The sequence below is a fragment of the Pelodiscus sinensis genome, chromosome 5, assembly GCF_049634645.1.
Source record: "Pelodiscus sinensis isolate JC-2024 chromosome 5, ASM4963464v1, whole genome shotgun sequence".
NCBI classification, from domain to species: domain Eukaryota; kingdom Metazoa; phylum Chordata; order Testudines; family Trionychidae; genus Pelodiscus; species Pelodiscus sinensis.
In genome coordinates, this window is record NC_134715.1 from 15,152,262 (window position 1) to 15,179,369 (window position 27,108).

The 27,108-nt window shown below is 43.4% G+C and overlaps 1 protein-coding gene across 1 annotated transcript in view; it reads left to right on the top strand.

Moving 5' to 3' along the window:
- Window positions 1-8,509: 8,509 nt before the first annotated feature.
- LOC102463678 (E3 ISG15--protein ligase HERC5) overlaps window positions 8,510-27,108 on the top strand; it is a 64,051-nt gene continuing 45,452 nt past the window's right edge. Inside the window, exons 1-9 of the mRNA XM_006111053.4 lie at window positions 8,510-9,133; window positions 12,260-12,398; window positions 13,781-13,857; window positions 16,696-16,914; window positions 17,092-17,183; window positions 20,121-20,251; window positions 21,923-22,080; window positions 26,001-26,077; window positions 26,413-26,513. Of these exons, the coding sequence (XP_006111115.2) occupies window positions 8,866-9,133; window positions 12,260-12,398; window positions 13,781-13,857; window positions 16,696-16,914; window positions 17,092-17,183; window positions 20,121-20,251; window positions 21,923-22,080; window positions 26,001-26,077; window positions 26,413-26,513 (1,262 nt within the window). The 5' untranslated portion in view covers window positions 8,510-8,865. The remainder of the gene's footprint in view (window positions 9,134-12,259; window positions 12,399-13,780; window positions 13,858-16,695; window positions 16,915-17,091; window positions 17,184-20,120; window positions 20,252-21,922; window positions 22,081-26,000; window positions 26,078-26,412; window positions 26,514-27,108) is intronic.

The window sequence follows — 27,108 nt, forward strand, 5'->3', positions numbered from 1 at the left end:
TTGAGCCCATGGGAGGGTCGTCCATGTGTATATTAATTGGTGACTCTTTTTAATCTAGTCACTATGCTTGCAACTATGGTTTTGTTTTGATAATAAAAGTTTCTTTTTTCTTCTAATTAACCTAGTATTGATTCATTTTGGTGTCCTAGTTTTACCTGTAAGGTCTGGCCATCTGGCTGGCTAAGGAGTCAGTTACCACAGACTGCAGCTTGTTTAAATACAGAGATTTATGATTAATACAGAGATTAATGAGATGTATCTACACTTGTGCATTATTGCCACTGCATATTGAGGGGATATTTTCAGAGAACTATCTATCTACAATGACTCCAAGATCTCTCTTGAGTGGCAACAGCTAATTTAGTCCCCATCATTTTATATGTATAGTTGGGATTATGTTTTCCAATATGCATTACTTTGCATTTTATCAACATTGAATTTCATCTGCGATTTTGTTGGCTCCGCTTAGTTTTGTGAGTTCCCTTTGAAGCTCTTCACAGTCTGCTTTGGACTTCAGCAGTTTCATATCATCTGCAAATTTTGCCACCTCATTGTAAATATATTGAATAGGATTGGTCCGACCACAGACCCCTGCAGGCTACTTCTCTCCATTCTTAAAAATGACCATCTTACCCTTTGTTTCCTATTTTCTAAGCAGTTATCAGTCCATGAGAGGACCTTCCCTCTTATCCCGGGATAGCTTACTTTGCTAAAGAGCCTTTGGTGTCAAAGGTTTTCTGGAAATTAAATACACTATATCCATTGGGCTCCCCTTGTTCACATGCTTGTTGACCCCCTTAAAGAATTGTAACAGATTGAAGAGGCTCAATTTCACATTACAAAACCCTATGACTATTTTCCATCGACTTATGTTCAGCTATGTATCTGACCATTATGTTCTTTACTATTCTTTACTATAGTTTCAAACAATTTGCCCAGGACTGAAGTTAGATTTGCCACCTTATAATTGTCAGGATCATCTCTAGGGCCCTTTTTAAAAATTGGCATCATATTAGCTACCCACTAGTTATTTGGTAGAGAAGCATTTAAAATATAGGTTGCACATTATGGTTACTAGATCTGCAATTTCAAATTTGAGTTTTTTCAGAATTCTTGGGTGAATAAAGGAAGAAAAGAGAGTAGTAAAATACACACCTTGGACTTCAAAAAAGCAGATTTTGACTCCCTCAGAGATCTGATGGGCAGAATCCTCTGGGATGCTAACACGAAGAGGAAAGGAGTCCAGGACAGCTGGCAGTATTTTAAAGAAGCTGTATTGAAGGCACAGAAAGAAACCATCCCGACGCGTAGCAAGAGAGGCAAACATGGTAGGAGACTGGATTGGCTTACAGGGGAAATCCTTGGTGAACTTAAACACAAAAAGGAAGCTTACAAAAAGTGGAAACTTGGACAAATGACCAGGGAGGGGTTTAAATCTATAGCTCAAGAATGCCGGGGGGTTATCAGGAAGGCGAAAGCACAAATGGAATTGTGACTGGCTAAGGATGTGAAGGATAACAAGAAAGTTTTCTACAGGCATGTTAACAAGAAGAAGGTGATCAGAGAGGGTATGCGGCCCCTAATGCGTGAAGGAGGTAACCTAGTGACAGATGATGTGGGGAAAGCTGAAGTACTCAATGCTTTCTTTGCCTCTGTATTCACGGACAAGGTCGGCTCCTGGACTTCTGCACTAAGTGACGCAAGATGGGATGAAGATAGACAGCCCGTGGTGGGTAAAGAACAGGTTAGGAACTATTTAGAAAAGTGAAACGTACACAAATCCATGGGTCCAGACTTAATGTATCCGAGAGTACTGAGGGAGTTGGCAAATGTCATCGAGGAGCCTTTGGCTATTATCTTTGAAAAGTCGTGGAGATCGGGAGAAATCCCGGATGATTGGAAAAAGGCAAACGTAGTGCCCATCTTCAAAAAAGGGAAGAAAGACGATCCAGGGAACTATAGGCTGGTCAGTCTTACATCAGTCCCTGGAAAAATCATGGAAGGGATCCTTAAGGAACCCATTTTGAGGCATTTGGAAGAGAGGAAAGTGATCAGGAATAGTCAGCATGGATTCACAAAGGGAAAGTCATGCCTGATCAATCTGATTAGCTTCTATGATGAGGTAACTGGCTCGGTGGACATGGGAAAGTCAGTGGCTGTTATATACCTTGACTTTAGCAAGGCTTTTGATACAGTCTACCACAATATTCTTGCTAGCAAGTTAAGGGAATGTGGATTGGATAAATGGACGGTAAGATGGATAGAAAGATGGCTAGAAGGCCGGGCCCAGCGGGTAGTGATCAACGGCTCGATGTCAGGATGGCGGTCGGTTTCTAGCAGAGTGCCCCAAGGTTCGGTTCTAGGACCAGTTTTGATCAATATCTTTATTAATGACCTGGATGAGGGGATGGATTGCACCCTCAGCAAGTTTGCGGATGACACTAAGCTAGGGGGAGAGGTAGATATGCTTAAGGGCAGAGATAGGGTCCAGAGTGACTTAGACAAATTGGAGGATTGGGCCACAAGAAATCTGATGAGGTTCCACAAGGACAAGTATAGAGTCCTGCACTTGGGACGGAAGAATCCCAAGAATAGCTACAAGCTGGAGACCAACCAGTTAAGTAGTAGTTTTGCAGAAAAGGACCTGGGGGTCACAGTGGATGAGAAGCTGGATATAAGTCAACAGTGTGCCCTTGTAGCCAAAAAGGCTAATGGCATATTAGGTTGCATTAAGAGGAGCATTGCCAGCAGATCCAGAGATGTCATTATTCCCCTTTATTCGGCTTTAGTGAGGCCACATCTGGAGTATTGTGTCCAGTTCTGGGCCCCCCACTGCAAAAAGGATGTGGGCGCATTGGAGAGGGTCCAGCGGAGGGCAACCAAAATGATTAGGGGACTGGAGCATATGACTTATGAGGAAAGGCTGAGGGAGTTGGGTCTGTTTAGTCTGCAGAAGCGAAGAGTGAGGGGGGATTTGATAGCAGCCATCAACTTCCTGAAGTGAGGTTCCAAAGAGGATGGAGAGAGGCTGTTCTCAGTAGTGACAGATGGCAGAACAAGGAGTAATGGTCTCAAGTTGTGGTGGGAGAGGTCCAGGTTGGATATTAGGAAAAACTATTTTACTAGGAGGGTAGTGAAGCACTGGAATGGGTTACCTAGGGAAGTAGTGGAGTCTCCATCCCTAGAGGTGTTTCAGTCTCGGCTTGACAAAGCCCTGGCTGGGTTGATTTAGTTGGGATTGGTCCTGCCTAGAGCAGGGGGCTGGACTTGATGACCTTCTGAGGTCTCTTCCAGTTCTATGGTTCTATGATCTTCATGCTTAATTACTGTTTATCAGTTTGTTCCAAAATCTCCTCCAATGACACCTCAATATGGACAGTTCCTCAGATTTGTCACCTAAAAGGAATGGTTCAGCTTTGGAAATCTCCCTCACATACTCAGCCATAAAGACAGATGCAAATAATTCATTTCGTTTCCCCCAATGGCCTTATAATCTTTAATAGCCTCTGTGATGGATAGGAGGAGTGCTGGCCAGCACCCAGTGACTAAGGGTGTGTCTATACTACAGCGTTTTTTTAAAAAAAGTGGCCTTTTTGAAAAAATTTCCCCTGCATCTAGAGTGCCGCTGCATTCTTTCAAAATTAAATCAAAAGAACGTGGTAGTTTTTTCGACCGCAGTAAACCTCATTTTACAAGGAAGAATGCCTTTTTTCGAAAGTGCTCTTTCAAAAAAAGGCGTTATTGAATGCAAACAGGGCTTTTTCGAAAGAGAGCATCCAGACTGCCTGGGTGCTCTCTTTTGAAAAAGCGGCTTGCTTCTTGAAAGTACTGGTTGTCGTCTAGAGGCTCTTTTGAAAGAGGCTTTTTCAAAAGTACCATTTGAAAAAGCCTCTTTCAAAAGAGCCTCAGGGGTTAAACTAGGGTAGCTAGCAAGAGTGTTGGCAGGGGGCCAGAGGAACCAATGGGGATACAGTGCTGAAATCTGAATTGTATTTAGATAGCTTGTCTGCTTTCTTTGAAAGAGAATTCTAAGTTAAGGACTTGAGGGAACAGATGCAGTACCTTGCCCATAAGAAATATTGGACATGGGAGTGAACGAGGCCTTGAAGTACAGATCAGCACAGATCATGAGTAGAGGAAAAAAGTATATTTAGTCACGATCAGAGTATTTTTCTTTCGTTGTTTGGTTAAACTTCTCTGTGTGAACCTATGCCTTCCGTCCCCCATTCACTATCTAATTAAGAGATGTTCCCTGTGTTTTAATTTGTTTTATTTTATTGCTCTGTAACACCTAGAAACCAAGTATGCTTTGTCAAGTATATCTTTTTGTTTTTTTAATACAATCACCTTTTTTAAGGCAATGATTTGATTCTTGTGTCCTGGAAGAAAACAGGAAGTCTGTGTGTATGTCTGCCTGCCTGCCAAAGACTGAGCAGTTAGCTACCAGAGACTGCAGTTTGTTTTCTCATTTCTTTTTTGAAGCTCTCTTGGGACAAAAGAACTTGGGGTACCCCTGTGGAAGGAATTCAGGTGTTCCCTCCTGTTTTTTCAGGGTTAAATCACTTGATGGTGGCAGCTTTTGTTGTTGTTTTTTTTTCTCCAAGTCCATGAATCTGTGACTCTCCTGAGTTTTGTAAACAGAGCCTATAGAGGCAAGGTATTTAAGGTCTCTTGCGGGCCCCCCATCTTCTGCACTTGGAGTAGCAGAGTGAGAAACAGCCCTGACAGTCCCATAAGCATCTTCATGGTTCAGTGGCCCCAACAGTTGTTTAGCAGGCTCCCTGCTTCTGATGTACTTAAAAATTGCAATTACTTTTTGAGACTTTGTCTAGCTGTTCTTCAAATTCTCTTTGACCTTCCTAATTATATTTATACATTTCATTTGACAGAGTTTGTGCTTTCTAATTTCCTCACTAGGATTTAACTTCCACTTTTAAATCTATGCCTTTTTCTCTCTCACTGCTTCTTCTACTTGGTTATTAAGCAACAGTAGCACTTTGGGGTATACATTTAAATTAAGCTTCTATTATGGTGTCTTTGAAAAGTTTCCTTGAAGCTTACTGGGAATTTCAGTTTTGGCATTATACCTTTTTAATTTGTTTAAGTAAGCTCATTTATAAAAACGAGGAGGCCTTTGGCACCTTAGAGGCTAACAAATTTATTAGGGCATAATCTTTCATGGGTAAAGCCCACTTCATCAGATGAATTGGAGTGAAGTTTACAGAGGCACGGGTATATAAGTAAGTATGACAAAGGAAAGAGGGTACTTGTATAAATGAGACTGCAGGACAAATAAGCTAAGTCATATTTAAGAGGCATTAGCACCAAAAACAAAAAACAAAAAAACCCAAGCCAATACTTTTTTTGAAGTCAGGGGCCCCTCATAGTCTGATGTTCTAAACTGTATCTTTCTTAGTTTGTGTATAAATCTGGCACTGGGATTATCCTGCAACTGCTTCCACATGGTGGTTTCATCTGTACCATTGCAAATCTTTGCAGGTTAGATGGGCCATGCAGCTGCAGGAATAGGGTAGGCCAAATGCTTTAGTAGGGGAATCAGCAACTTTTTCAAACCAAAGAGCCAAACTAAATCAACATTTAAAACAAGAGATCAACAAAGAGCCGTATAAGAATGTCTATTTGCGTGACTGAAAATATACAAGTTAATATTATTGATAATTGACATAATGATTAATGATAGCATAAATGAAACATTGTATGCACAGACTTTATTTAATGGGACTTCTGCTGCTGCATCTTTTTTGCACATTTCTTTGAAGTTTACATCATAACTGATCAAATCCAGCTTCATGCAGCCATTCAGGTGGTATTCTGTCAATCTTATGGTGGGGGACTGGGAATATAGGGGGGCACAAATCTGGGTTAGAGTGTATGAAGGGTTTAGGGTGTGGGGGGGTGCAGGAGTGTTATGACAGGGATTAGGGATGTGAGAGTGCAGGAGCTTGGAGATGGGGCGTATGATGGGCTCAGGGCTGGAATGTGGGGGGTGTAGGAGTGTTATGGTGCTGTAGCCAGATGGGGGCTGGTCCCCAACTGGGGGCTTGTCAGCTAGATTTCATTTTTAAAATAAATAAAGTAAAATATTAAGCCCAGCACAAATGGTTTCAGCATTGTCTTTATTTATGGGAGGGGCAGGGAAAGGCACGGAACCTTTTTGGGGTCAGGGTCAATTGACCTACAGAAAAATCAGTCAGGGACCATGCAAGTGAGATGCAAAAAAACCCCCTAACCCTCCAAAAAAAACCAACCCTCACTCATGTGGCTCCCAACTGACACACCTGACTCCCCAGCACTCCAGCCTCATGTGGGAAGAGGGGGACGGGGAAGACTGGATTGGCCACCAGGGCCACTGCCAGGCCCAGAAGACTGGCCAACACGGCCAAGGCTGCTTCCAGGCCTGGGAGATTGGTCCCCCTAATACTTTCTCCCTGGTACCTCAGTGAATCTTTCCTTTTTGCAGTCCTCAGCTCTCCAGCAACACACTTCCTCCTTTCAGTCCTTCACTCTTCTCCTTCCTCTTCTATAAACCTTTTAAAGTAGCCCAGAAGACCTAATTGGCCGCTGGTACCTGATTAGCCTGCTTTTTCAGGCAAGCTCTTAAAAAGCCTATCTGTAGCCAGACAGCCCCTCCCCCCCATCTCATCCATCTTATTTTGCCTCTCTGAGGTTCCTCAAGCATACAGGACAGAGAAGGAGCAATAATATCAGCATAGTCTATGCTGGCTCATCTGATCCTGAAAAGCTGAAAACATAGATATGAGGAGAGAACGATTAAGGCAATAAGCTGGCCTCGAGGCTGCGAGAAGTACCCGGCTGGCACCCATGTTGATTCGAATACACACAGTCCCTGGGAGAGGAATTTCCCACTGAGAAAAAGAATCCCCAGTACTTCCAATTTAATCCTCTCAACTCTCTCTTACAAGTGTAAATTAAGTTCACAACTCCCTTGTAAGAACTGGTCTCACAAAAGACAGAACAGCACCATTTGGCATCACAGATAAGAAAGAGAAATACGTGACCCAATGGGTATAAAGGTGGGTACAGCAGCGCACTCACTTTTGAGTGTCATTCTACCCTCTACCTGCTGGTCGGGTCAGGTGTTTGACCTCCCGAGGTTCTATGGGGACGCCCACCTCATATTTTTGTCTTTCCTAGGAATTGAGGGACCGGTCCTGGCCTGACACGCTGGAGTCGAGAGGCACAGAAGGGGGTAAAAATTGTACCTGGATGCGGTCCTCTGTCTTAAGTGCACACAGACTTAGAGCTCTTTAAAGATTAAGCTGTTACTTGGTACTATTATTTCTGTTTTCCTATCTTTATCTTCTTTGTAACCATTTTTAAGATCTATATTTTGCTAGCAGTTAAGAAATAGAACAATAGCCATTGCAACCATATGATTTATAAGCTTCCTCAATAAACCTGTAACTGTTTAAGCTTTAACCTGACTCCTTCAGTTGCTGTAACAGAACCAGGCACAATTTAAAAGAACTTCAGCCGGTCTTAAGGGACAGATATAGGGAGAGCTTGGGCATTTGGATTTGTGTCACTCCCAGGTGGCAGATCCGTTGGGGCACTTCTCAGCCTCTCCCAGGCTGCCCCCTGCGAAGAAATCACAGATTCTAGCAGCTAAAATCTGAAGTGTAATAAGCTCTCCCTGTACACTTATTGGGCACCCGTCAGCCTCCTCCAGGTTGCCTGCTGCAAGGGACCCCGGTCTCAGCAGTTAAAGTCTCGGGTGTATAGCACATACACACTGCCCTGACCGTCGGCTGACACTATCTGCCTTGATTATGTAGCAGCTGTGTCTGGCAGTTTATTCAGGAAACAGAAAACCATTCACCCAGCTCCTGGTATGTCTTCCCTCCATCAAACTATTGTAGCCAGCTACCCTGGGACTGTCACACTGTGTTAAAACTTTTGAAAGACAGAATGTTCATCTTCTTATACCTGATACAAGGGGTGCTGGCTGTGAGGCACTAGAGAAGAAATGCCCAGAACTGGACCACACACATCAAAACAATGCTTTTCTTATGGTTGCTTTTATTGAAAGGAAGGGGATCAATAAATACTACCAGTGTAATGTCCAAATTGACAACAGGGTGTTCAAAGAGGGCTGTATATTCCGACACCATCCATGTCACTGAGTATTTGCCACAGCAGATTTGTTGTCTCTGTTGGAGATTAGATTATGAATTGTATCAGACCAGTCAGCCAGCTAAAGACATTTTGATTCAAGTTTCATTGCAAAACAATGGGAGCAGCCCTGCATACTTCTCTTTTAATTGACTGTTTTATTTAAATCCATGCCCTTTGCTGTCTCTGTTTGTGACGTGCAGGTTTTACTTTCCCTCCTCTCTCTGCTAAGGAGGGAGGGCTTGGATAGGAAGCACAGTTTCAGTTTCCTGCAAAGACACACCTCTTGTCTCTTTCCCTTTTATGGACTACAGGGGGTGGAGCAACCAGTGGAGATTTAAACCAGTAGTTTCTTCCCTTTATCAGTCACCAACATTGACACTCACAGAGACTACTATAACTTAGAGAAGCAGTATCAGACAAGCACTTGAATCATACAAGGAACTTCCATGGGCTAAAAAATCCATAGGCTGGTTCTGTTTTTCTTTTGTAAACATTTTAAAGAGCAAAACCCTTTTCTCTCTCCATTTACTGTGGCAAGCAAAAGTTGAGCAGCAGAAGTATCCTTTCCCAAGTGGATTCCAGAGGACTTTGCGTTTATCAGCTGTTTTTGCTGCATCTGGAACGGTTTCGACAATCCAGTGTGTTGTGGCTGGCTACTTTTCTCTGGAGTGCTGAATACAGCTGGAGAATAAGAGCATACCTAACAAAATGACAAGGGACTGCCAGACAGGCAGGCAACAAACAAGCAGCCAAATGAGTTTATTGTCACCACCTCCTCAACTAGCAGAAACAGCATTCTCATCTTTGTTTTTGTTTCCAAAACCAAACTGCCATCCCAATTTCTTCAAGAAACACCCCCAAGAAATCTGCCAGATAAATTGCAAAGTGAGCTCTCTGGCTGTCGTGGAGAAAAATGGAAGTGTTCTCATTTTTGACAAACAAGGCGAATACCACCAGGATCCTCCGCAAAAACCTAGTGAGTATTTGTTTTCCAGACCCAAGGATCAGGGATGACACAGCTCCAGAGATGTCAGGAAACTGCACTGCTTTACAGCAGCTCAGGATCTGGACCAATACCTGAATATTTTCTTTCTTGTTGTCATGTACCCAAATCTAACCCCTTTAGAGTTAAATGTGGGACAGAAATGGAAAGTGTGATTTTGTAATGCATTATTTTTACATTGCATTAATATTTATATTCTTCCTCTTTAAACTAAACTTATCACAGGAGATCAAGGTAATTTAGGTTGATTTTTCACAGGAAACTCCAAGTGGTTTGTAATTTATCTATTCTTGCTGTTCAAAAGCTGTTCAATTGCCTACTGCCACTCTTATTTCTGTCTTCTCGCCTAGATAAGTTTCCTTTCTGTTGTAAAAGTGCCAGTTTCGGTTTCCATTCTAGAGATTGAGCAGAAAGCTATTCAGGGACAGTCAAGCTTCTTACAAAGCTGCCAGGTGATAGATGATGTATAGAAAGCCACTTCTGGACTTCAGACTACTTCTGACTGCTGGAGGAATAACCCTTTCTCTCAGAAAAATGGGAACTTTATTGTTGTTACAGATACTTGACTCATGACTTCTCAGTGATCTGAGTGCTTGGGCTTCATGGTGATTTAGTTTAAGGTAGGGCTGTCAAGCGATTCAAAAATTTAATCACAATTAATCATGCAATTAATCATGTGTGCCTCCCCATTGAAACGCTGCAGCGTTTCAATGGGGCAGCGCTGCATGGAACCCGGGTTCAGCTAGAGTCCCCAGCTGACCCTGGGCTCCATGCAGCACTGCCCCTATGAAGCACCATGGTGGCGCATCAAAGGGACAGCGCAACACGGAGCTCAGGATCAGCTGTAGTGCCTAGCTGATCCTGGGCTCTGCGTTGCGCTGCCTCTTGGAAACACCGCTCCTACCCCTCAAAGGGAGGGCAACACAGTAGGAGCCCAGGACCAGCTGGAGTCCCCAGCTGACCCTGGGCTCCGCTGCCCCTTTGAAACACGTGGAGGCGGCACTTCTAAGGGGCAGCCACCACTCAGTTGATCCCTTGTTAAGCTGTGAGGCAGCTGCTCCTTTGAAATGCCGCATCTGCGCATTTCAAAGGGACAGTGGAGCCCCGGGGACAACTGGGGAGTCCCCAGCTGATTCTGGCCTCTGCCTTGCGTTGCCCCTTTGAAGCACGCAGTGGCACTTCAAAGGGGCAGCGCAGCATTAACACCTGCGATAAACGCATTAACAAATTTAACATGTTAATCCTAGACTGCGTTTATCGCAGGTGTTAATGCATGTCAATTGACAGCCCTAATTTAAGGCACATTTAAATGAGAGGACCATAGTAACTTAGACCAATAACTTCTAGATGCTGAAGAAAATGAGGCACAAATAGTAAAATGGTGTGAATATCCAATGTGCACTTACATGTAGTGGAGCTTCTGTTACATGTGATGCATGCTTAAGCTTCTGCGCTACAGCCCAATTTTTAGATGAAAGCTATTGACATAACCATCTTCTTCTTTTCACCCTTCTTCTGAGTGATTTTCAGTCAAGAAACAAACACACACAGGATCCTCTGTTCAGGAGTCGTAGTCTAATAAGAATGAAGTCCATATGAATTACTAGGGATGTTCCTAATTGGGAAACGGAATAGAGTCTGTGACAAAGGGACCTGTTGGGTAGACAAATCTAAGTTAAAGAGGCAATGGCTAATTTTTGCTTCCCTTTTTGTTACTATTACAGAAGAAGAAGAAGAGTTACAAAAGCTAAGTGAACTATAAAAGTTTTGGAGCTTCAGGGGATAACCGAGTTAGTCTGTTACAGAAAAAAACAACAAATGGTCTGGTAGCACTTTATACACAAACAAAACATGTAGATGGTATCATGCGCTTTCGTGGGCACAGCCCACAGAAGTGCATGATACCATGTATGGCTGTGTCTACACTGCACCCCTTTTCCGGAAAAGGGATGCAGATTAGACACTTTGGAATTGCAAATCTTGAAAGTAGGAATAAGAAATCCTCCGGAAAAGGGCTTATTTTCCGGAGAATAGCGTCTGGACTGGCGCTTTTCTCCGGCTTATCCCCCAGCCGGAAAAAAGTGGCAGCCATGTAAATGCAAATGCCGCGGGGGATATTTAAATCCCCCGCAGATTTGCAATTCCGACTGGTCTAATCTGCATCCCTTTTCTGGAAAAGGGGTGCAGTGTAGACACAGCCCCCATGTTTTGTTAGCCTATAAAGTGCTACCAGACCATTTGTTGTTTTTTTCTATAAAAGTTTTGGTGATTTCTTATCTTGTTGCGCTTATCAGATTTTTATTTATGGGTGTAACCATTTTCTCTGTAGGACAGTAAATCCCAGCAGCAAGCACAGAGTAGTAGGCCATGAGATTCAGACAGACAACCAGACTATGGACAACAGTAAAACTGACTAGTTTCTTTTCTGTTGTCCATACTGAGCGATGTGCAAACAAGACAAAAACAGACAGAAAAAAATGGTGACAAGCTAATTAGAGTGTTTCAAAACTCTGCTTTGTTTGTAGTAATTTGCTAGGCTGACAGAAGAATGGAGTGCTCAGCTCTTGCTGAAGGAGATCGGGGGCTCAACACCTCTGAAAATCAGGTCCTAAATTATTATTAGTTAGGCCACATTCCACTCTGATGGGGAGACTGGAAGCAAAGCAGCCCTTTGGGGATTCCTTAGGCCACAGAAATGAGCTCTACAGTGTTTCTTTCTCTAGTCTATGAGATGTTGTGGGAAGGCTGAGAAAGTTGTGCAGGCATGGATGGTGGGTATACAAACTGTATGGATGCACTGGAAAACACCAACACGTGTGGGGGTGAGTAAGTAAGGTGCAACCATTACTGAAATCTATGGACCACACTATTGCAGGTCATCTTGGTGCTCTGCATCCCACCTCTGCATATAGAAGTGTGTGCCTGAGAATGGTCACATACCAGTAAGGGCATATGTGCAAAGTCCAATGATTAAGTTTGTGCCAAGAAGCAGTAACTCATTCTGTAATCATTAATACATAGAATATAATTGCTGTGTAGCTTTTAATATTTTCAATATCTCAAAATGATTGTGGATTTCTATCTTGATCTACTCTGCAGAATACATGAATACAGGAAAGAACATGAGGGTGCATTCCTTGGATTTTGAAGCTGATCATATGCTCATTCTCTCCTCGGAAGGAAAGCTTTCTGAGCACAGCATTTCAAACACAGCTAATAAGTCGCAGAGCAAGGAGAGGTGAGTAGGATGGAATGGTTTTCAGAGGAGAATGTGGGACTTTCCCAGGTAACATTAGGGCAAGAGAGATAACCCAGCTATAGCCATTGGGATGTGAGGGAAGAATATAGAAAGCCAATAGTACACAGTGGCAGAAACTGAAATAGAGAGGTATTTTTGGACCAATATTTCCCTTTCGCCTAGGAAAGAGTTTATCAACAAAAACAACAACAAAAATAGGTGTGAATTGTAAGTTAGGGTATGTCTAGACTACGTTGCTATTTCGGGATACTGAAAGTATAGTTCACTTTTTTGGAATAGTGCCTTATTTTGAAATTTGGTGCTGTATAGACAGCACCAAATTTCAAAATAAACTCTTTCGATTTAGACTCGGAATAAACTACACAATTTGCACAGTGCAAATTGCGTAGCTTATTCAGACAGAAGGGTCCTGTCTAGATGCATCCTTAGAGGTTAGCTTCATTTATACCGAAAATGTGGCCAATGCCCTGAAAGACCAACCATGCTGGAACCAGGCTTGAGCATCGCTGGAAGGCATGTGTGACCCCATGCTGATTCCTGTGGTTAAATTTTAGTCCACTGAGCATGTCTGAGGACAGCAGTGCTAACAAACAGGCCTTTTTCTCCTATGTATGACAGAAAAGTGCGTCCTACAGCAATGGGCTGAAAGGTGCTACTGTTATAAAGAATTTTTTGAAGTTTACAGGATCTTTTTAAAAAGGTTTTATTTTTCGAAAGATCCGCGGCCATGTTTATGCTAATGAAGCACAGGATATTTAAATCCCCGCTTCATTAGCAATTTCAACATGCCTAATCTACATCTCTCTGTTGACAGAGATGTGTAGTCTAGACACAGCCCCAGTGACCTTCAGGAAGCATATAAGTGCACTACCATCAACTGCATGATGTTGTATTCTGTAATCTTGCCCCAGTCACAGTTTTAAAAAATATGTAAATATAAAGTCTGGTCCTCCTTTAGCTTCCATTGGTGTAAATCAGGATAAGCTCCGTTGGACCTGATGGAACTGTACCTGTGCAGAAGCAGTATGATTAAGGTTAGAGGCAGGGCCAGCCCACAACATTTTGGCACCTGAGGCGGGGAGCTCAAATGATGCCCCCATGCCCCCTCACTGCACTAGCAGCAGACATGATTTTCTACACTATGGCTCCTAGTGGTGCCCTCCCACAATCTGGCACCTGAGGTGGCCGCCTCAGTTCGCCTCATAGTAAGGCCAGCTCTGGTTAGAGGCAAGGATATATGGCATTTGTTGGGTGCTGATGGTGGTAGAACTGTATAAGCATAGATTCACAGGTGGGCTACTATTGGATTAAGATTAGAATAATTTATGTTGGGTTCACAGCACTGAATGTACTTTTTCCAGACTGCTGAAAGAATTAACGAACAGATACATTGTCCAAATCGCATGTGGTGACCATCATTCCATGGCACTGTCTAAAGGTATTCTCCATGCTTCAAGTTTTCTTCACATTATTAAATAAGAGCATTGTAACTGTCTTCTCCAGAGCTAAAATGTTAAGTATCACAATTAGTTAATGGCATTATTATGTAAAAGTAAATATCGGATTGGAAACTATTTCATTGGAAACTATTTCCTCAGAGAGGAAGGATGGTCCAGTGATTAGGGCAATAACTTGCAACTTGGGAGACCTGGGCTCATTTCTTTAGTCTGCCAGAAACTTCGTGTACAACCTCTGTGCCTTATCTGTAATTTAGGGACAATAGAACTGCCCTCGTCAAAGGAGTGTTGTGAGGATAAATACATTATCCTGAGATGTGTTCTGATACTATGGTTATGGTGCTATGTAAGTACTTGGGATCAATATAACTCATTGGCTACGTCTAGACTGGCATGATTTTCCGCAAATGCTTTTAATGGAAAAGTTTTTCCGTTAAAAGCATTTGTGGAAAAGAGTGTCTAGATTGGCATGAACGCTTTTGCACAAAAGCACTTTTTGCAGAAAAGTGTCTGTTCCAATCTAGATGTGGTTTTGCGCAAGAAAGCCCTGATCGCCATTTTTGCCATCGGGGCTTTTTTGCGCAAAACACTTTTTAGCTGTCTACACGGACCCTCTTGCACAAATACATTTGTGCAAAAGGGCTTTTCCCAAACGGGAGCAGCATAGTATTTGCGCAAGAAGACTGACAATCTTATATTAGATCGTCAGTGTTTTTGCTCAAATTCAAGCAGCCAGTGTAGACAGCTGGCAAGTTTTTCCGCAAAAGCAGCTGCTTTTGTTGAAAAACTTGCCAGTCTAGACGCAGCCATTATGTTTTTACATGACTATATTAATCTGTGAATCTCACATTGTGCTGTTCTCTGAATGTGCATGCTCTTTTGCTCCAAATGACAAAATATGTTAATTTAATATTAGATGAAAGAAAATGAGGATATTTTCATATTGCCTCCTGTCAGATCTCTTCCTGTCACTTGTTCCTAGAAAGAAACAAACAAAAAACCCCTACTCTGAGCCATAATTAATTCTTCATATTAAAATTGTGTGAATCACTTATGTAAATGTCAAAATTAGTTTTTTTTTAACTTTTTAAAATATTAAATATATAAAAGTGCCACTTTCCCGTTAAAATAAATGAAGAAAGCTAATCATTATGCCTCTGATGAGCTTATCCCAGAGCAGGATTGGATCCTTAGAAGGTAGCAGAGGACACCTATGTCTAGTAGACTAGGCATAGGGCTGGGAGACAGAAGATCCTTGGTTTATTCCTCTGCCAGTGAGTCACTGTGTGCCCTTGGACATGTTATTTACCTTTGCTATCTCTCTTTCTACATATGTAAAATAGGGGTGATAACGTGCTTTGAGATCTATAGATGCAAGTGCTGTGAATTGCAGAATGTCAGGGAAGGTTACGACCCATGACAACCAAGCTCACGGGTGGGGGATGTGTGGGAGAGGGCAATTGCCCAAAGCGTGGATAATTTAAAAGGGTTTGCGGGTCTCTAGTAGCTGCAGCTGCCGGCAGTGCAGCAGAGCTAAGGCAGGCTTCCTGCCCACCCTCAGTCCGCACCTCTCACAGAAGTGGCCAGCATATCACTGTGGCCCCGGGGTGGGGGAGAGGAAGTCTCCATGCATGTGAGTGCCAACTCCACAGATCCCATTGGCTAGGAACTGTGGCCAATGGGAGCTGTAGAGGGCAGAGCCTACAAGTAGCAGTGCACGAAGGCCTCCTGCTCTCCTGCCCAGAAGCTGCTTCCAGAGGGATGTGCTGGTCACTTTCAGCAGCCACCCCAGGTAAGTGCTGCCCCTCAGCACCCCAACCCCTCTCCAGCCCTGAGCCAGCACCCAAACTCCTTCCCAGAACCTGACCCTTCACCCCTTCCTGCACCCCAACCCTTTGCCCCAGCCTAGAGCCTGACTCTAACCCCCTGAACCCGAACACCCTCCCAAAGCCCAACTCCTGCTCCCCTCCTGCACTCCCAACTTCTGCCCCAGCCTGGTGAAAGTGATGGGGATGAAGTGAATGGGGAGTAGGACGGGGCAGAGCCTCAGGGAAAGGGCAGAGTAAGGGTCTTTGGATCTGCACATATACACACAAGCATGCAGAAGCCCTGGTGGCGCTGGAAAAGCTCACTCTGAAGCACAGTGGGCAGCTTGCTGGGCAGGCACAGCACCACCCAAAAGCCAATGGACGTAGGTCTGGCTTGTGTGTGTGTGGTAGCCCATTGATGGTTCTGCCCTGGGGCCTGGAATTGCTCTCAGCACACCGGATCACAGCTTTAGTGCACATTCCTTATTTTCACACATCAGAACCAAGTCCAGTGAGTCTGGAACTGATTTAATACCCCCTTGGTAGCAACAATGTGTTTTCACAACCTGACACCTTGTCAGTATCTGATGACATCATTTGACAACGGGATGATATAACATGATTGTGCACTGAGAATATTGGTTTTGGGTCAATCTCCATGGGTATGTCTACACTACCCCCCTAGTTCGAACTAGGGGGGTAATGTATGCATACCGAACTTGCTAATGAAGCCCGGGATTTGAATTTCCCGGGCTTCATTAGCATAAAGCTGGCTCCGCCATTTTTAAAAGCCGGCTAGTGCGAACCCCGTGCCACGAGGCTACACGCGGCACGGGCTAGATAGTTCGGACTACGTAGCCATTCCGATCTATCTGTACGCCTCGTTCCACTAGGGGGGTAGTGTAGACATACCCCATCAGCCCCTCCATCGGCTAACCTCACTGTGTGCCCTTTAGATTGAAACCTGTATGTTTGAAAATGTGATTGTTTTCTTCTCTTTCTTGTGTTAAGGAGGTGAACTTTTTACCTGGGGACAAAACTCATACGGTCAGCTTGGCACGGGGAAACACCTCTCTACTTGTGAACCACAACTTGTGGAGGAGCTCAGAGACATCCCCCTGGCTCAGATTGCTGCAGGAGGAGCTCACAGCCTTGCCCTGTCACTCTCAGGAGCTGTTTACTCATGGGGGAAGAACGATTTTGGACAGCTGGGCCTTGGAGACACAGAAAGTAAGAAAGACACAGAGCTCGCTAGCTGAGACTCCCCTAAAAAGGCTTTTAAAAAAAGTGGTAGTCATTCTAAGGATGCTTATAAGAATTTATTAGGCCTTTGTTTGCTTCAGAATTTATTAGGCCTTTGTTTGTTGACTTACCATTGTGGTCAATCTACATTGTTTTTATTTTCAGACAAATATAACCCTTCATATATTAGAGCTCTAGAACATAAGAAGACTGTATATATCTCGTGTGGCGGAGAGCACACTGCAGTTCTCTCACAGGTTTGGTTGAATTTGAATTCATTCACTTCACAGAGCAGAAGGAAAGCCTCGCCTAATAGAGCTGATACCAATGGCTAGAATGTTAACTCCCTGCAAAGGCCATGTTTACATTTATGGGAATTTGAAACTGGCCCCTGGAAGTTGCAAACGGAATTTTGTAGGACCATAGTCTACTTAAATTCCCACAGAAGATTAAATGAGTTGTTCTCATTCAGCCATTGATTATCAAAGAACCCAGTGAACATTCTAGTAGTGTCTGGCAGAAATTGATACTTTGAACACAACTACATGGGGACTGGATGTCTCAAGGCAACATCAACAATACGCCGTTCAACTGTCAATGATGACCAAACGTTATTACTTTTTGCTGTCTTTTATCATGTTCTTATTGATAAACAGGACCACTGGCAACAATCCTGGGCCTCAAGCCCAAACAATAAACGGGTCCTGTAGGATGAGGTCTGTCTGACATTTGGATAGTGCTGCACCTGTGCTACTGGTGCCCTGCAAACTGCTGCCAGCTGTGCTGCTGGCATGTTCCCTATTTTATTCTCATCCCGTGAATAATAAATTTTATGTGCACCAAGGTATGTGCAGATGTGCACCACCAGTAGAAAAAAAAAGCTAGCTAAACTATATATATTTTAAAAATAAACTTAAAAAACAACAAATGGTCTGGTAGCGCTTTATAAACTAACAAAACATGTAGATGGTATCACAAGCTTTCATGGGCACAGCCCACCTTTTCAGATGACTGGAGTTTTGAGTTTAGGATGTCCATACCCAAAATAAATAGGGGAGAAGGAAGAGGGAGTGAAGGAAAAAAAAGCAGGGGGCGGGAAACAAGAGCAGAGGGTATAAAAATATCAAAGGGAAAATCAAACAGGCAAAACTGGTAATCTATAAGCACCTAAAGATTGGATAGTTAAAAGAAGCAGATAAGGATCATTGGATAGCAATTAGAGAGGAAGAGTACTAACGCAAGAATCTACACAGACAAAGGGCTGTTGGCACCTTCATTGAATGTTAGGTTGATAATGTCCCACCCATCCGTTATCTCGATTGAGGTGTGAGAATTGAATTTGTGGATGAATTGTAATTCCAATGCCTTTCTGTGTATTTGGCTTGCAGAATTGGTTTGTGACAAGACAGCCACCTGGAGATCTTTTAAAGAATGACTAGGTAGATTGAAGTGTTCTCCAACAGGTTTCTATGTGTTCCTTTTGTGGCTATCTGATTTGTGTCCATTGATTCTTTCCCTTAGGGACTGTCCAGTTTGGCCAATATATATAGCTGTGGGGCATTGCTGGCATTTGATGGCATAGATCAAATTACTGGATGTGCAATTAAATGAGCCTTTGATTTGGTAGCTTATGTTGTTGACTCCAGTGATGAATTCGCTTGTATAGATATGTGGGCAGAGTTGACATCACGGCTGATTGCAGGGCTGGGTTCCTGGATATTTATGATGTGATTGTGTAGCATGGTTACCAGAAAGAATTCGTTTCAGGTTGGGGGGTTGCCTGTAAATGAGAATAGGCTTTTCCCCCAAGGCCTGTGAGAGTGAGGGATCATTTTCCAAGATGGGTTGCAGATTGTGTATAATGCAATGGAGGGTTTTGAGTTGTGGACTATAGGTAATGACAAGTGGAATTTTGTTATTTTCTCTTTTGGGTCTGTCTTGAAGTAGTTCACGTCTAGGTACTTTTTTGGCTCTGCCAATCTATTTTTTCACTTCTCCAGATGGGTATTTCAGTTTTAGGAATGCTCTGTAAAGATCCTGTAGGTGATTGTCTCTCTCAGTGGGGTCGGAGCAAATCCGGTTGTATCTTAGGGCTTAGCTACATACCATAGATTGAGAAATGTATCTGGGATGGAAGCTGGAGGCAAGAAGGTAAGTGTAGTGGTCGGTGGGTTTCTGGTATAGGGTGATGGAAATGTGTCCATTATTTAACTGTACTGTAGTGTCCGGGAAGTGGATTTCTCGTGTGGACTGGTCTAAGCTGAGGTTGATGGTGGGGTGGAAGTTGTTGGAAATCCTTGTGAAATTCTTCAAGAGTCTCTTTTCCATGGGTCCATATGATGAAGATGTCATCGATGTAGCGTAAATAAAGTAGGTTGTTAGGGGGCGAGAGCTGAGGAAACGTTGTTCAAGGTCAGCCATAAAAATGTTGGTGTATTGTGGTGCCATGTGGGTGCCCATGGCTGTGCTGTTGACTTGGAGATAGAAATTGTCTCCGAATTGGAAGTAATTGTGGGTGAGGACAAAGTCGCACAGCTCTGTAATCAGGAGTGCAGTGTGGTTATCAAGGATGGTGTTCCTGATGGCCTGTAATCTGTCTTCATGTAGAACGTTGGTGTAAAGAGCTTCTACATCCGTAGTGGCCAGGATGGTATTTTTCTACATGTTTTGTTAGTCTATAAAGTGCTACCAGACCATCTGTAGCTTTTTAAGTTTATTTATTAGGTTTATTCATATGAGTAAAGTCCTTAAGCAAAGGACTATTCTCATGAGTAAACTTACTCACACGTATACATAATGCAGGATTAGGCCTTATTTTAGCATTAATGCATTTGCATTTGTATCATCCACTCTCTGATCTGTGGCCTATAACGTGTTATGTCTTACATGTATGCAGTATTGCTGTAGCCATGTGGGTCCCAGGCTATTAGAGAGATAAAGTGCACGAGGTAATATCATCTCTTGACCAGCTTCTCAAAAACTTGTCTCTCTTGCCAGGAGAATTTGGTCCAACAGAAGATATTACCTCACCCGCCTTGTCTCACTAATGTCTTACATGGATAGTTGACTATACTTGTGAGTTAACTTGTGTAAGCATTCACAGGATCAGGCCCCTAGTTGGCAATGATTATTTTTTAACAGTGTGTGCTATTCTGGGATTATATGACCCTGATGTCTGTATGTTCTTCTCCAAGGATGGGCTGGTGTATACCTTTGGTGCTGGAGATTTTGGGCAACTTGGTCACAACTCCACCCAGAATGAGCTGATACCTCGTATTGTGGCTGAGCTGTTTGGAGCAAAGGTGTCTCAGATAGCATGTGGAAGGTAGGAAATAGCAATGTCCCTGAAGCTTTATAAAAACAAGGAGATAACTTTGCAGATGTTTTTGGGAAGCATTAGAAGATATTAGGAAAAGACTTTTTTTCAGATCCCTTTATTTTAATGAATCACAGCTGATAGAATATTGATCAGACACACATTTTATTTATTAATTTTCCCACACACACATCCTGCCAGCATTGAATTTCATGAGAGCAAAGTCCTTCTCCAATGGAATGAACTGATTTAAAAATTGTACTGTGCCCATAATCCCTGGCTATTGTACTCATCAAGTGATGAAGAATACAAACAGAAAAAGACCATCAAGTTACCTAACAGGGAAGAAATCTACCAGAATTTCCAATCAATCCCTGTACAACCAGGGAAAATGGTGATTCCTTACAATCTAACTGTGAATGATGGAAACTATGAAATTACATTCATTCATTAAGAGTCTAATACAGTGCCCACTGAAATCAACTAAAAGTCTCCCATTGACTTGAGTGGGCTTTGGATCAGGTCCTGAAAACAGGAAAATATGTATGCTTGCCAAATGGAAAAATATTAAGCCAGAACACTTCACTGTGGCTACCTCTAGACTGCAAGCCTTTTTGGAAGGAGGCTTTTCTGAAAGATATTTTCGAAAAAGCCTCTTTTGAAAAAAAGCATCTAGACTACGACCAGTACTTTCGAAAAAGCAAGCCACATTTTCAAAAGAGAGCACCCAGGCAGTCTGGATGCTGTCTTTTGAAAAAGCACAGTTTGCATTGCATAGCACCTTTTTTCGAAAGCGCATTTTGAAAAAAAGGTGTTATTCCTTGTAAAACGAGGTTTTCTGTGGTCAAAAAAACTGCCACTTTCTTTTGATTTACTTTTGAAAGAACGCAGCCCCAGTCTAGACACAGGGGAAGTTTTTTTAAAAAAGGCCACTTAAAAAAAAAACCTATAGTCTAGACATACCGGGCTCGTCTACACTGGCCCCTTTTCCGGAAGGGGCATGTTAATTTCACCTATCGTAGTAGGGAAATCCGCGGGGGATTTAAATATCTCCCGCGGCATTTAAATAAAAATGTCCGCCGCTTTTTTCCGGCTTTTAAAAAAGCCGGAAAAGAGCGTCTACACTGGCCCCGATCCTCCGGAAAAAGCACCCTTTTCCGGAGGCTCTTATTCCTACTTCAAAGTAGGAATAAGAGCCTACTTCAAAGTAGGAATAAGAGCCTCCGGAAAAGGGCGCTTTTTCCGGAGGATCGGGGCCAGTGTAGACGCTCTTTTCCGGCTTTTTTAAAAGCCGGAAAAAAGCGGCGGACATTTTTATTTAAATGCCGCGGGGGATATTTAAATCCCCCGCGGATTTCCCTACTACGATAGGTGAAATTAACATGCCCCTTCCGGAAAAGGGGCCAGTGTAGACGTAGCCACCCTGTTTGTGAAAGTAAAGAGCTGTCTGGAAGCAGTGGAACAGTGTTCCTTTAACTGAAGGTGTATACATTGTTCTTTCACTTCTGTATCCTTATTATAAGGAGTATCCTGCAAATTTGACTGGAGGGCTTCTATAGCCTGGTTCTCAGTAACTTTAATAGGAATTACCCCATGTACCATTCTGAAAATTTGCTTGTCTGTGTTATCCTAGCTTGCTCAATGGCACTTTTATGTTGTCCATTTTCCTTCTCTGAACAGATGGCACACACTCATCTATGTCCCCTCCTTGGGAGAAGTCTATTCATTTGGCTGTGGAGCAGAAGGTCAACTGGGAAATGGGGACACATCTAATCGGTTGACACCACTGCCTGTCGAATTCCCTTCAGATTGGGTGAATGGTGGAAAACTCAACCAGGGTAATTTACAGAGTAGATCTTTGTGAGCTATACATGATCATTTTAGGTCCCAACTAGGAAGGAGTTTGGTTTTTAAATGAAAAACACATTTTGCTTAATGAGAAAAGTGAGATGAGCATGACAAAGAAAGGATTCAGAACAAGAAGATTCATCCCTAAACACTGGATGCAATGCAATTAAACGCAATTGAAAGCCTGAAGAATATCATATAATCACAGAAGACTAGGGTTGGAGGAGATCTGAGGAGGTCATGTGGTCCAACCCCCAGCCCAAAGCAGGACCAACCCCAACTAAATCATCCCAGCCAGGGCTTTGTCAAGCCAGGATTTAAAAACCTCTAGGGATGGAGATTCCATCACCTCCCTAGGTAACCCATTCCAGTACCTCACCACCCTCCTAGTGAAATAGTTTTTCCTAATATCCAACCTAGACCTCTCCCACTGCAACTTGAGACCATTGCTTCCTGTTCCATCTTCTGTCACCACTGAGAATAGCCTGGCTTTTTACTCTTTGGAACCCAGCTACAGGTAGTTGAAGGCTGCTATCAAATCCCCCCTCACTCTTCTCTTCTGAAGACTAAACAAACACAAATCCTTCAACCTCTCCTTGTTACTAATGTGCCCCAACCCTCCAATTCATTTTGTTGCTCTCCACTGGACTCTTCAATTTATCCGCATCCTTTCTCTAGTGGGGAGCGCAAAAATGGATGCAGTACTCTAGATGCCACCTTATCAGTGCTGAATAAAGGGGAATAATCAGTTCCCTCGGTCTACTGGCAATGCTCCTACTAATGCAGCCCAGGATGCCATTAGCCTTCTTGGCAATGAGGGCACACGATTGACTTGTATCCAGTTTCTCATCTACTGCCATCTTCAGGTCTTTTTCTGCAGATTTGCTGCTTAGCCAATCAGCCCCTCTCCTGTGGCAGTGTTTGGGATTCATCCATCCTAAATCTCATCACAAGTGCCATCAACTCCCATACCAAACTTAGTTTTAATGAAAAGGACAGATGTCTTTTCAACAGCAGACCCTGGTGTTTATTAGGGTTACTTATCTGGGATGGGCGGGGGTGTTAATATTTCTATCAATATGCTGCTTGTGTCACTTGTGTTCTCATTTGGAGCTCTAGTTCTCCCTTCTGCCAATTCCCTCCCAATGGAGCTATCCTGAAGAACTTAGGTTCCCCAGGGTGGGTTCTTCCCACCCTAGAATCAGATGAACACACACACCCTAACAGAGCACATCTGGGAAAACTGGTTTATCAACACTCACAAGCTGACCCCTCCTATGTGTCTGGACTCAGTAGGCTGGGTTGCATAGCAATGCCAACCTCTGATCTTATGTGCCCTTGGACTTAGTGAGCTGGATTAAACAGCACCTTAAGCTGCTACCCTCATATATCCCCAGGTTAAGCACGTCCCTATTCCCACTTTCACTCCATGATCATTCCTCTAGTAACCCACTTGATGAGCAAACCCTATAGGATTTTGGGGTGCTACAGGGACCTTCTTCTTAGGTACAAGGAGCGTTGCAGCAGAGTTAATGGGAAAGCCAAAAACAACACCCCCTGGGGGTGGGGAGGAGGAGAGGGAGAGAAGCAACCAGCTTAACCATGGAAGTCATTTATTTCCAGGTAGGAACCATACAAGGGGAGCAAAACAAACAAACCAATTACAATATTAAATCTAACTTAAATCTGATGACAAAAGTGAAGGCTGGCAAACCATAACTGATCACATAAGGCAGAGTCAAGAGGCTATACTTAGAGAGAGAGACAGATCTCACTACCCCATGAAGCTTGAATTAATCTAGGTTCCCAGGTGGTGATGGTAGCTGGGGGTCCAGAGTGCTGGAGACAGACAGAGCAGAGCCCCAAGCTCAGTCAGAAGATGAAATCCCAATGGAACTGATACAGCATTTAGATCCACGAATCAGAACCCTTTACTTGAGCACGGGTAGGGATTTTTGTAGGGAAACAACAATGGTTCAAAAAGGAATAGTAGATTTGCTTATGGGCAAGCTGATGATTCGAGGAACTAACGCAAGAATCTACACTAGAGGAATGATCATGGAGTGAAAGTGGGAATAGGGACGTGCTTAACCTGGGGATATATGAGGGTAGCAGCTTAAGGTGCTGTTTAATCCAGCTCACTGAATCCAAGGGTCACACCCGTTGGGGTGGGGGTAAGAAGCAGGAGCCAGGGCTGGGGGAAGCTGGCTTAAAAGCCAGTCCCCCCCAGCATTGACTCCATAATGCCGTCTCCCCCCCATTCGCACAGCAGCTGCCTCTATCAGACACAGCAGAGGAGAGGTGGGGGCAGGGAAGGCTGCCGCAAAGCAGCCTCTGCCCATGACACTCCCAGGAGCATCCTTCATCCCACAGAGCAGCCCCTGTCCACAGCTGCTCGGGCTGGCTGCAGAGGCTGTTCCAGCAGCGGCCCGTGTAGGCGGGGGTCCAAGCAGGGACTTTTGTTGTGAAGGAGCTCTTCTTCATGGCAGCCCTGCTGTGGCTCTGCATATTAAATGTAATAGGAGCCGGGCTGCCTGCCCACCCAACTCTTTGTTTAAATTGCAGAGCGTCAGTGGGGGTTAACTTCCTTTATCGACTAATTGTGTAGTTAATAAAAATTATATCGACTACATGATTAGTGAAATACCCGCCTCTTAACATCCTGAGTTTGAGGCACTGGGATAAATCCAGATCTCTCTCACATATCAGTTGAAAATGCACCAATATTGAAGTCAGAACAAATTTAGTTACTTATTCAAAGTTAAATATGGAAAATAATGAGAAACACCAGTGCAACAAAGGAAACAGACTCCTTCTTTAAGATGTATTATAATCTTAAAGTGATTCTGGTTAACTAGCAGTGGACAGACTTTATCCTTCTCAGAAATGGGGTTCCTCTGGGTTTTATGTTTATGAGAATGTGACTTTCCTTGGGTCTCTTTAGGCTTGATAACCACTGCACACCACTCTTCTGTGGAAGGAGCTCTGCTTCTGTGTCGCACATCTCAAACTAAAACCGTCCATGAATGAGAGAAAATCCAGGTTCCCTCAACTGGGGCTTCTCTACAGCTTACATCTTGCCAACCAGAAGATGCAGGAACTTGCATGCTGCTTTTAGATTGGCCATCCACCCTCTTTCAGTGACTTAGATGAGAATGTCCCTCGGTTGCTTGCTGATCCCATCGTGGACAGATGTATTGCTTCACCATGATAAATAAATGTTATATAGAATCAATTCTGAGGGCTCGGAGCCTTCAATGAGTTTCTAAAGCTTGTGGCTGTGTCTAGACTGCATCCCTTTTCCGTAAAAGGGATGCAAATTAGACACATCGCAATTGCAAATAAAGCAGGGATTTAAATCCCCCCCCCGCTTCATTTGCATAAACATGGCTGCCGCTTTTTTCCGGCTCGGAGCTTTGCCAGAAAAAAGTGCCAGTCTAGATGGGGATCTTTCGGAAAATAAAGCCTTTTCCAAAAGATCCCTTATTCCTCTTAAAATAAGGAATAAGGGATCTTTCAGAAAAGGAAATGCATCTGACGAAGTGGGTCTTTGCCCACGAAAGCTTATGCTCCTGCACTTCAGTTAGTCTATAAGGTGCCACAGGACTCCTTGCCGCTTCTTCGGAAAAGGCTTTATTTTCCGAAAGATCCCCGTCTAGACTGGCGCTTTTTTCCGGCAAAGCTCCGAGCCGGAAAAAAGTGGCAGCAATGTTTATGCAAATGAAGCGGGGGGGATTTCAATCCCCGCTTCATTTGCAATTGCGATGTGTCTAATTTGCATCCCTTTTACAGAAAAGGGATGCAGTCTAGACACAGCCTGTGTGTTTTTATATGCCTTGTCCATTCACTGACTTTTCTAGGATAGGGAATGGTTCTTTGACTCATTCTTTTCTTCTTTATTCTTTCACAGGAAACAATACCTCTGAAAAGGTGATTAAAATTATTGCAGGAGGAAACCAAAGCATTGTGCTTCGCTTGAAGAAAAAGGTATGCAACATATCTGATATGTTTTTAACAATGTAGCTCATGGCCTAGGCTTCTGCTTTACTTCAATTAAGCCAGATATGAATTTGCATTTGCCCCATAACAAGTTTTTCTTCCAAAATCACAGTAATCTCCCTACCTCCCTCAAATTGTGTTAGAAAAGCAAATCTCTCTTTTATGTTTTATCTTGACATCATTTCTGTTTGTGGCACTTTCTACTAATTGGAAGTCCGTTTGTTCACTCACCGTTGGGCCCACAGAAGGCTGTGATCCTAGCTAACCAGAGTCCCATGGACTGGGCTTCTAACCTCATTAACACTCTGGCCCTTTTTATATAGAATCCATATGTTACTTTGAACGGAATTGCCACAGTGGAAGACAAGGAGGTGGATAAATGGATTTCTAATTTGGATCCTAAACAGTGGGAGAATATAAAGAAGTAAGTCAGATCCCCGATGATTTTTTCTATTAATACTGTAAACTCTAAACTTTATAAACACTGGTATTTTCTAGATACCACCCTTCCCTTTCAAAAAATCCTGTAGCAAATGCAATAAAAAGGATCATGGCAGAGATGCAGAATTGGTTATTTGCTGTTTAGAGACTCAGTCCAGCTTTCTTTACTTCATCTTTGCTCAGCCAAAGCTCACATTAAGGGCTTTATCATTTGGCCCTTAGTTATAATTTTTATGCAAAGAGATGGAAGTGGATATTTCCTGAGTACAGAGGTTGAGACCCAAAGGCCATCTTTAGGAGGATATCCTCTATGGATGTAAACAAGTAGTTGACTATGCAATGATAAGCTTATTGGTTAATCTAGTCAACTACTCACATTCCACCTTCCCCACTTGCTGCCTCTATATCAGAGGCACAAGGTGGAGAGAAGCAGGAGCTGGTGCAGGGGGAAGCCATCTTAAAAGCCGAGTCCCCCCTGCACCTGCTCTGCAGTCCCGCCTGCCCCCCCCTCCACTGCTGCCTCTGATAGGCAGCTACGAGGGGGGCAGGGGACGGGCCCAGTCTTAGCTTGGACCCCC